At 43.7% G+C, this 10,537-nt stretch overlaps 1 protein-coding gene across 2 annotated transcripts in view; it reads left to right on the top strand.

The window, feature by feature from the left end:
• The first annotated feature begins 7,566 nt into the window (after positions 1-7,566).
• GMDS (GDP-mannose 4,6-dehydratase) overlaps positions 7,567-10,537 on the top strand; it is a 641,507-nt gene continuing 638,536 nt past the window's right edge. Inside the window, exon 1 of one of the 2 annotated variants that reach the window (XM_078055620.1) lies at positions 7,567-7,907. In XM_078055620.1, the coding sequence (XP_077911746.1) occupies positions 7,806-7,907 (102 nt within the window). In that variant the 5' untranslated portion in view covers positions 7,567-7,805. The remainder of the gene's footprint in view (positions 7,908-10,537) is intronic. The other variant, XM_036106055.2, reaches the window with a different exon arrangement.

The following is a 10,537-nucleotide window of genomic DNA, read 5'->3' as shown; positions in this document are numbered from 1 at the left end:
CTCCTATGCACAGAAGCTGTGAGATGGTAAATATGTGTTGTTTTCAGCTGCTACATTTGTGGTAATTTGCTACACAGCATTAGAAAACTAACATACAGGGTGAGTATATTTTGCATGAGGAAGGGATGTGAATTGAATGGCTCAGGGATGGCCTGAGGTAGACAGTCTCCAAAGAGGGCCACCATGAATTCCTCTTTCCACATTCATGCTGCTCCTCACATCAAGAGGTGGAATCCAACTCCCTCCCCTTGACTCTGGGCTGGTCTTACTCAGTTTTTTGCTTTGACCAATAGAATGTGATGGAAGTGATGTTCTGAGACTTCAAGGCTATCATAATGAGTCTTGAGGTTTCTTCCTAGGTCTTTAGTGCCCTTATACTTGGTAGTCCTGACCCACTGTGAGGGTTGTTTACCATGCTGGAAGGACCATGTATAGAGATCACATAGAGAGACCAGATGGAGAGAGAGGGATGACCATCTGAACTCTCAGCTGAGCTCAGCCTTCCAACCTTCCCTGCTAAGGCACCAGACTGTTGGTGAAGACTTTTTGGACCCTTTAGCCCATACTAGCCATCATCTGAACACTAGAGAGTAATCCCAGATGATGTCATGAAAAGCAGAAGGACTGCCCAGAAGAGCCCTGCTCAAATTACTGACCCACAGAACCATGAGCAGTTTGTTGCACAGAGTAATCAGGCAGGATTAGGTTGGGTCTCTTCCAGGAAAGGCAGAATACCATCAATACTAAGTTGAGGATATCTCCCATGGAGGATGGGGGGAGGGGGACTCAACAGCAGAACAATTTCACCCATCACATCTCGTTGGATGGAGTTTTATCACTTGTCTGTGTCAGTCCTTCACTAACAAGGAGAATGGGATTTAGATAAGTTCAGATTAGTCAACATGCACTCCCTGGTGCTCCTTTCCCTGAACACTTGTTGGATACCTCTTGTGTTTGAAGTCAAGCCATAGTATCTGCCATGATGATAATCTGCTGTCACTGTCATCATCATGCCAGGAGCTCAGCTGATCCTGATTTTGCCTCAACTATCTCACCGCTTGCTGGCAGCTGAAGGCTCTGTCCCCACCAGTGCTTACTGATCTTCAGTGAGGTTCCTGGAGGAGCAGCTGACTTTTGGGGAGCTTAAGAACTTGGGACAAATTACCCCTGAGTTGCATCTGAGGATTATTTAATGGTTTCAGCTACTGTAACATCAAAATGAGTCTTCTCAATAATTACTAGGACACAGTGTGGGACAGAGTCCAGATATTCTTCAGCCCTCCTTCTATCCTAGAGTGAGGTATCCTTAAGGCTTGCCTCCCAGAGGTTGAAGGAATTTCTCTCTTGGTGGGAAAGAGAAGGCCATTTAAAAAATTCATTAGGATCAAAATTCTCTTTGCCATTTCTCTAAGGAGGTATAGCAAATTCTCTAATGCACAGGATTTGTGGTGCTTGCCTTTATAATCCTAGCATTCCTCTGTTACCTATATATATTAGGCATATAGCCAGGAACTTTACTAGGCATACAGGTAGTAGAAGGAAGATGAGAAGTCATTACTAGTTGAAGTGGGCTCTGCCTGAAGGAGTTTGACATTTGTAACAGCATCTTGAATATGTTAAACATGTTAGTACAAAACGGTAAAGTTTCTCTGGAATTAGAATGTTTAGAATTAAAAATCAGACCTATATCTTAACCTTGAAGTAATTTTGACATAAGGATCAGATTAGTAGCCAGGAACTAGAAATTTTCCATAGGCCAGCAAAGGTGTTTTATTAACTCATCTAATTTAAAGAATAATGTATTATTTCATCTTTAGTGTTTTGAGATTCACTTTTTATTGAGCAAGTCTTTAGGAAATATCACAAAGAGAGGAGTGAACATGTTTGCATTCTCAAATCCAGAACGGAGAATGCTGAAAATAGGAGCCAAAGAAGACTTAAAGCTTCACGTACTTTCCTCCCTGGGGTTTGATACCACTAATGGAAAAACAATGTTGTAGGCATCAAGTGGAGATTCTAATTAGACAGCACAGCAATGATCCCAACGCTCTGATCCCTGGGGTTTTGTGAATTAGGAAACTCAGATTACCAGAGTGGAAAACTTTCTCAATAAAATAGCTCTTCTAGCTTGAAAACTATTAGTCCGACTAAAAAAATTGGAAATTAAAAATCAGAGCATGGAGAGGCAACATGACTTTAGGCACACATGATCTACTAGAGATAGAGGTATATATGGGGCCCAGAACTCATACTTCTAATGCTCATTTGCCTGAAGACAGAGAACTGTCTGACGGAAAATTTCATGAATGAGGATATGAGAAATACACATCTTCAATTATTTTTAATACTTTTTCTCTTTCCTAAGAACATAGTCTAAAAACTTGCCATGGTGTGATCTCATTAGTAGAATGGGATAGCCCAAAGCTGAGGTGACAGATTTCAGGAAGTCCTTACAAGTTTCAGAGTTATCTTGTCACCTTCCAATTTTGTTTCTAAAACTCTGCTGCTTTTGCCATGAATTCTAAGAAAGGAGACTCACCCAATTTAGTATTATTCCAAAGAGAAACGTAGTAGAAAACAGGGATCTAAGTTATCCTATCTTCAATAGAGTTGGATTTTATAAGATTTGACTCACAAAGTCACTTCTTCTATCCTGCTTATTTCCTGAACTGGAAAACTGGTATAAATCCTGAAGTGAAGGTAAAGTAAAAACGAAATGGTGTCTTCTTCCCCCTTGTATGTTTTCCCTAATACAATGCTTCCTCTCAATCATACTCACACACACAAGTAACCATTTCCTTGGTCTTTCAGTTATGGTTAAAAACCCCAAGCCTGGAGTTCGTGTCTTGTCTGTACTGCTGTGTCAGCCAGAGTGTAGAGTGGGACATGGAAACTACCATAGACATTCTGAGCAGAAAAAGATTTAGTGCAAGAAATTCTGTTTACAAACTCTGCAAAAAAACAGTTTGACATCTTTTAGAAAAAGTAAACATGCAATTATCATACAGCCCAGCAATTGCACTCTTAGGCAAAATGGAAACTATATTCACACAGAAACCTGTACGTGAATGTTCACAGCAGCTTTATATGTAGCAGCCCCAAACTGGAAACAGCCCAGATATCCTTCAATAGGTAAATGGCTAAACAAGCTATGGTACACCCACACCATGAAATAACACTCCACACCATGAGATAATAAAACACTGAACCAACTATTGATCCACACAGCTCGGATGCACCTCCAGGAGACTTAAACTGAGTGAAAAAAGCCAATCCCTAATGATTACAAGATGTATGATTCCACTTATAATGTTTCTTGAAATGACAAAATTTTGGAAGTGAAGGACAGAGTAGTTTTCAGGGGTTAGGGGTGCTGTTGTAAAAGGGTAACATGAGGCATCCATGTCAGAACTACTCAGTATTTTTACTTTGGTGGTAGATGAATGAACCCTCATGTATGATAAAAGGCATTGTATAAACACACACACACTAACACACACACACACACACACACACACACAAATGAGTAGAAGTGAAATGGGGGAAATCTGAATAAGATCAGTGAATTGTCTGTCAATATCCTGCTTGTAATACTGCACTGTAATTTCTGAGGATGTGACCAAGGGGGAAATTGGGTAAAGGGTACATGGGATATCACTGTACTATTTCTTACAAATACATCTGAATTCTACAATTATCTCCATAGAAACTTCAGTTAAACATTTTTTTTAAAGGATGGAAGAAGAGAAGCCAGAGGGCCATCGCTGGGCCAGCATAGCTCTAACCCAGAATTTAGGAAATTGCTGCTGCCCCCACCCCAACTGGCTGTTGTACTCATGAAACTTGGGTGACTAGACCCAAACTTGGAGTCTAGTTGCCAAAACTCTCGGGTTAGTCTGACCAGGAGTAGAAAGGTGGCTTTTGTTTCACTTCTACCTACCAGAAGGAGGAGGGACACATCTGACTGGCAGAACTCAATTTGCTTCCAAAACATTAGCTGCAAAATGATCTGGAAAATGTGGGTTTTAGCACTTCAATTTTTACAAATAGAATATGGAATGGGAATTGAAAGAGCCAGTCATGATATCTACCATAAGTAGCCACTAGCTATGTGACCTTAGGCAAGTTTATTAACCTTTCTGGTCCCCAGTTTCTACTAAATAGAGATCATCATTATAATTACCTCATAGAATTAAATGCGATATGGCATAGTGCTTGGCACACCTTACTTGCTCACTTAATACATGCTAGTCATTATTGTTGTTTTCTTAAACTGATGTACAGTGAAAGAGTATTACAAATGTTCCATATTAAAAGCAAAGGAAAGAAAGATTAAAAAGGAAGAGAAGAGAAAATTTGGAGGGGAAAACAGAGGCATTACTCTTGAATACTTGGTATCTAATCAATGTCAAGAAATAAGGATGTGAAAAAACTTATTCAACATATTGAGTATTGTATAGAATGGTTGATGCTGTGAACTGAATTGTATCCTCCCAAAATTCATATGTTGAAGCCCTAGCCCATCATATGATGGTATGTGAAGATGGGGGCCTTTGGGAGGTAATGAGATCATGAGGGCAGAGATTATTACCCTTATTATTTTTTTAAGATTTTATTTATTTATTTGACACAGAGAGAGAGAAAGAGAGAGAGAGAGCACAAGCAGGGGGAGGAGCAGGCAGAGGGAGAGGGAGAAGCAGGCTCCCTACTGAGCAGGGAGCTCGACTTGGGGGTCTATCCCAGGACCCTGGGACCATGACCTGAGCTGAAGGCAGACACTTAACCGACTGAGCCACCCAGGTACCCAGATTATTACTCTTATGAGAAGAGATGTCTTCTCTCTTCACCATGTAAGGACACACAAGATGGCCCTTTGTGATCCAGATAGAGAGCTCTCACCAGGAACCAAATAAGCCAATGGACACTTCCTCTGAATTCAGGGATATTAGCATTGGCCAAGTAACACATCCTTCTCAGCAGCTTGTTTTGAGTTTACTGGACCTGTTATGGGTTGAATTGTGTCCCCACCCCCCAAATTCATATGTTGAAGTCAACTCCCCCACCAGTAATTTAGCATATGACTTTATTTAGAAGTAGAGTCATAGCAGAGGTAGTTAAGCCAACATGAGGTCATACTGAGTGGGCCCTAATCCAATATGAGTGGTGTCTTTATAAGAAGAGGAAATTCAGACTGAGATACAGGTAGAGGGAGAATGCTATGTGAACATGAAGATGGCCATTATAAGTCAAAAAGAGAGCCTACAGAGGAAACTAACCCTGACAACACCTTGATTTTGGATTTTCAGAACTGTGAGGAAATAAATTTCTATTGTTTGAGCCACCCAGTCTGTGGTACTTTGTTGTGGCAGCCCTAGCAAACCAATATATGGCCCTATCGCCTTTCTTCAGAGAAGTTTTCTAGAAAAATAGCCTTCCTTTTTTCTCAAACTTCCACTGTGTTTCAGAACTACCATTTCCCTCAACATTTTGTAATTATTTTATTTACAGGCCCTACAATATCATCAGTTTTCTTTTTTTTTTTTTAAACATTTTATTTATTTATTTGACAGAGCAATAGAGAGCACAAGTAGGCAGAGCAGCAGGTAGAGGGAGAGGGAGAAGCAGGCTCTCCGCTGAGCAGGGAGCCCAATACGGGGCTCAATCCCAGGACCCTGGGATCATGACCTGAGCTGAAGGCAGACGCTTAACTGACTGAGCCACCCAGGCGCCCCTCATCAATTTGCTTTCTATGGGTCTTCTACTGTCATATTTCTTACTAGGAAAGGCAAATGTCCAGTATTCAGTAGTGTGATAGGAGGTCTTACAGCTGCAGGATAAACTTGGTATGTCCTCTCTCAGTAATCAGTTTTCCCAGAATTTTTGGGAAAATGTTAAATAATGTATTTGAAATTAATTCAAGTCATATTTATGTTAAAACAAACATAAGTTTTTAATATAATCTAGTAGATTTCAAAGACATTTCTTGCTTAGAGTGAGTTCCCCTAAATAAAAGTGTTCCCACCATCCTCTGCATTAGGGCCTCTTCATTTACCATTCAGAGGCAGCCTTCTGCTACTTTAAAAAATTTTTATTTATTTATTTAAATATTATTTATTTATTTGAGAGAGAGAGAGCATGAGAGCATGAGTTGCGGGGGTGGGGGTTGGGGAGAGGAGCAGAGGCAGAGGGAGAAGCAAACTCCCCACTGAGCTGAGAGCCTGATGCCTGGCTCCATCCCAGGAAGCTGAGATCATGACCTGAGCTGAAGGCAGATGCTTCACAGACTGAGCCACCCAAGGTGCCCACAGCCTTCTGTTACTGCATGTAATACACATTTATTCAGTCATTCTCTGTATAGAATGGACAATGAGAGCCAAGGTGTGAAACCAAAGACAAGTCTATATATATATAAAGCTAAGGAGTATTCCTGAGAAGCTTAGGGGACAAAAAGATTTTTAACTTAATCCTGAGTTTTTCTGATTCGGGGATTTGAGGTCTCTAACAACTTGCATGATAGGTTGGGCACTCTCCTAGTCACTCAATTTGTGACTTGAAGTGATGATCTGAGGTGATCTACTGCAGAGAGGAAAATGTACAGATTCATAGAGCAGTGGAAATAGGGATGTTTTTGTCTCTTGCATGGATTCCGGCCAACTCCTTAGGTACACACACCTGTCATCCTCCCAGTGAGTCACCCCTGGCCTTCTCTCTGCCCAATGTGCAGCTGCCACATGGAAGCCAGCTCAGGAGACATCAGTTTAGGACCCCACCTTGCATTTGATTTACTTTTTTTGAAATTGGCCATGTCCAGGTTTATCCGACCCTGCAGTCTTTTCAACATTTCCTTAAGCTGCACGTGGGTGGGGCCAGGCTTTCTTGTACTCTGCCACTCCTCTGAACTAGGATACTTTGAATCTAGTTACTTGGAACCTTGTGCCTGGTTCCAAGCTTCAGGGAAATGTGAGAAGAGCCAGAAAGCCAGGCTGCAGGTGAGGTTAGTGATTCCCCACATCTGTGACCCCATTTAGGGGCCTTGTAACGCTAGTGCCCCTCAGGAAACATAAAACCAAACTCATCAAAAGGCACTGCGATAGGTTTCCAGGAATTATTTATCAAAGCTGATGACCCAGGCCCCGTGACGCCTAGATTTGGCATTCAAAGCTTTCTCCTAATGAAGAGGTCAGGCCATACTTCCTCTCACCATCTTCAGGTACTATTAGCAATCCTGGGAAATCCAGAAGGGCGGAGGACAGGAGACAGGGGTCCCAAGGAGGGTAAGATGGTGAAGTCCAGGCCGCCGACGGCCCGCCCCCTCCACACCAGGCCTTGCCTAAAGGACAGGCCGGGCGTAAAGACCGGGTAACATTTCCTTTCCTGAAGCTGCCTAACAGCCCGGGCCAGAGGCGGTAGAACTCGGCGACAAGCCCGCCCCTCCGGCGCTCCGCCCTACCCGCGCGGCCCGCGGCGGAGGAGGCGTGGCGTGGCGCGGCGGCCGTCGGCGGGGGGCGGGGCCTGCCGCGGGCGCCACGGGAGCGTCGCGGGCTGACGCGAATGACGCGGCGCTCGCCAGGCCGCAGCCCCGCCGCCCCGCAGTAGGGCCCGCCTCGGCCCGCCCCCGGCCCTCCCCGCCCGGCCTCCCGAGCGCCCCTGTCAGATTGTGGCGGCTGGCCGCGCGGTGCGCTCCTTCCCTGCTGCCTGGGCGAGGAGGCTTGTGTGCAGGCACACCCCCACGTCCCTTCGGCGCCGCTGCCTCTGCTCCACTGGCCTCAGCTCCGCCCAGCTCTCCGCCACACGCCGGTAGCGACATGGCACACGCGGCGGTACGCTGCCCCAGCGCTCGGGGCTCCGGGGACGGAGAGATGGGCAAGCCCAGAAAAGTGGCGCTCATCACTGGCATCACGGGCCAGGTGAGTGCCGAGGCGGGAGTTCGAGCCGGGCCTGCTGCTGCTGGGGCACGTGTGCGCCCCGCGCTGGGGGCTGCCTGCGTTACCAGGAACAGCCTTCTGGGCATCCCGGAAGGTTTCCGATGTGGCTTGTTGTATGACAAGATGTGCCTTGTGGGGAGTGTGCTGAATGCATGGAATGCTTCTAGGCTTCCCTTGGGGCGTGGGAGCGTGTGTTCTACTTGGGATGTGGTCCTCACACCTGAGTAAGACTCTCTCACCTGTCCAGCCGGCGACTGCAGTGCTTGTTTCTCCAAGCCCTCTAGGGTGCACTTCCAATTTAGTTCTTTGCAGATCCTAGTGCTGGGGGAGGGAAAAATGACTGGTTTTCTGTGAGTGAGTGAGTGTGTGTGTGTGTGTGTGTGGAGTCAACTTGCTGTATTTCCGTGTAAGGGCCAAGGCCACTTACCTGCTAATGCTTGGGAAGCAGGGGAGTTTTTGCTGTTTTGGTTCCCCTTCACCAGATTTCCAGACAGAAAAAACAAAAGAAAGTAGTGCCGAGGAGTCATAGACCAGGAAATATTTTTTTGTTTAAAAAGCACACCTCACAAAAACTTTTTAAACACACAAACTCCTGAAATTCATGTTAATACATTTGAAGTGTATCTGACAGACTGGTCCGAAGTTAGGCTAGGGTTCTATTTCCAAACAAAAGGAGTTCCTTAAGTGATATAATCATGAGGAGCTGTCCTGCATGTTGGAACCCCATGTGCAGACTGAGCATGGCTCTTTCCTGACAGTCATCTCTTAGAGACATTGCAACAGGTAGGACCTCACCACTGGATCCAACCAAGCTGTGCTGCTTTAGATTCATTGGTGATGGAATGATTTTGCTCATTATTTTTGTAGACAAAGTGTTATATGTGTGCTTCTGGAGATCTCTTGATTGTGGCTAATATTACTCTAATGGAGATGATAGCTAATAAATGTTGTGCTTATTATGTATTGGTCACTTGACTAATATTAACTCATTTAGTTTTTAGAAGTACTCTTTGAAAGGGTACTTTTTTTTTTTTTTACCTCCACTTTACAGATGTGGAAAGTGAGGCATGGGAGTTTGATTTGTCTGAAGTCAAACAACTAGAAGTGTCCAGCTGGGATTCAAACTCTGCTCTCATAGCACTCTAGCGTAAGAAAAGAAATTGGAATTGGCCAGATGTAGAGTGCAAGAATATTAGATGGTTTTAACTACTGGATATCAAATTAGTTTCTGGTTATTCATCTTACTTTGTTTAAGGTTGTTACAATAAAAAACTGTTTGAAAACTGGTGGAAGAGGTGGATAGGACAAGGATTTGAGATTGAAGAAGTGGACCATTAAATTTAGGCAAGGGCCTATATGCTTTCAGGTCATGGCCTACATACTTTTTTTTTTTTTTTCCTAATGCTGAGGACTCTTCTGTAGATGGTTTCCCTTTTTCCAGTTTCTTAGACTGGATCTGAAGCTCAGACGTTTACTAAGCTTATATGAACTCTTGAAGAGAGAGATTTTTTTAAGTAAACATTAAGAAATTAGTTAAGCTGTTAATGTAACTCTGTTGGTATGGCTTATACCAATTTAAGCGACTAGCACTATCAGTTAGCACAGATTAGACATGGGACCTTGTTTAGGGCTTTGAACACAGTCATCTGTTTGGTACTGAGTGGCAAGGAAGGTGCGGAAGTGGCCCCCATTGTAGTTTGTGCAATAGGCTGCTGCAGGGGAGTCTTCTTTAAGCACATGTTCAGCGTGCTATGCCCTAACCAGACATTTTTGGCTCACCACTTCATTTTGGCTCACCACTTCACTTCCAACTTTAAACTCCTTGAGTTTCAGTCTCCTTTTACCTTCAGCACCAATATTTTCCTCTTTCCTCCCACATTCACCCTTTGCATTGTCCCTTTCCATGTTGGGTTTTTGTGTTGGCTTCTGTACCCCTGGCAGAGTGCTAAACTCTGTAGCTGCACATAAATCCTTGCTAATGGAATTTACTGCTCTGCTATGCTTTGCATTTATCTTCTAGGACAGTGACTCCTAACCTGAGTATCAAGGATCTTCAGAGGACTGTGGAGTTAATACAAGAGATCTGAAAATCCATACATTCTTGTCCATTTTAAAAATAATATTTGGTGAGAGCTTACTGAACTACTCACTCTGCTAAACACTTTATATATCCCTACCTTAGAGGCAGGTACAATTTTTATTCCCAATTTTTACCTGGCTAAGTAAGGTTAAGTATGTTCCCTGGGAGTGCACATCCAGTGGGTGTCAGAGCTGAGATTTGAACCAAGGAGTTGCTTAGAGCAATTTTGTTAATGCTGCTTCTGTGGTAAGCTATACACATTACAGTACAGCTTTGTGTGTCTGTGTGTGTGTGTGTGTGTGAGAGAGAGAGAGTGAGAGAGAAAGAAAAAGAGAGAGCCTGTTTTACTCTAAGAAGAGACCTCAGATTCAAGAAGGTGAGGTAGACACCATTGCCCTTAGGGTATTCATGGCAATTGTGCTATGATGGGCTCTTAAATGGGTTTTCCCTAATTCCCACTTGAGAATGAGTGCAGATAGCCATGGTGCCCTGTCTGCTATGCATCTCTAGTACTTACTGTCAGGTTTCATAT

Source organism: Halichoerus grypus, chromosome 9 (assembly GCF_964656455.1).
Source record: "Halichoerus grypus chromosome 9, mHalGry1.hap1.1, whole genome shotgun sequence".
Lineage (NCBI taxonomy): Eukaryota > Metazoa > Chordata > Mammalia > Carnivora > Phocidae > Halichoerus > Halichoerus grypus.
Note: the sequence above shows the minus strand (reverse complement) of the source record. Positions and strands in the feature narration are given on the sequence as shown.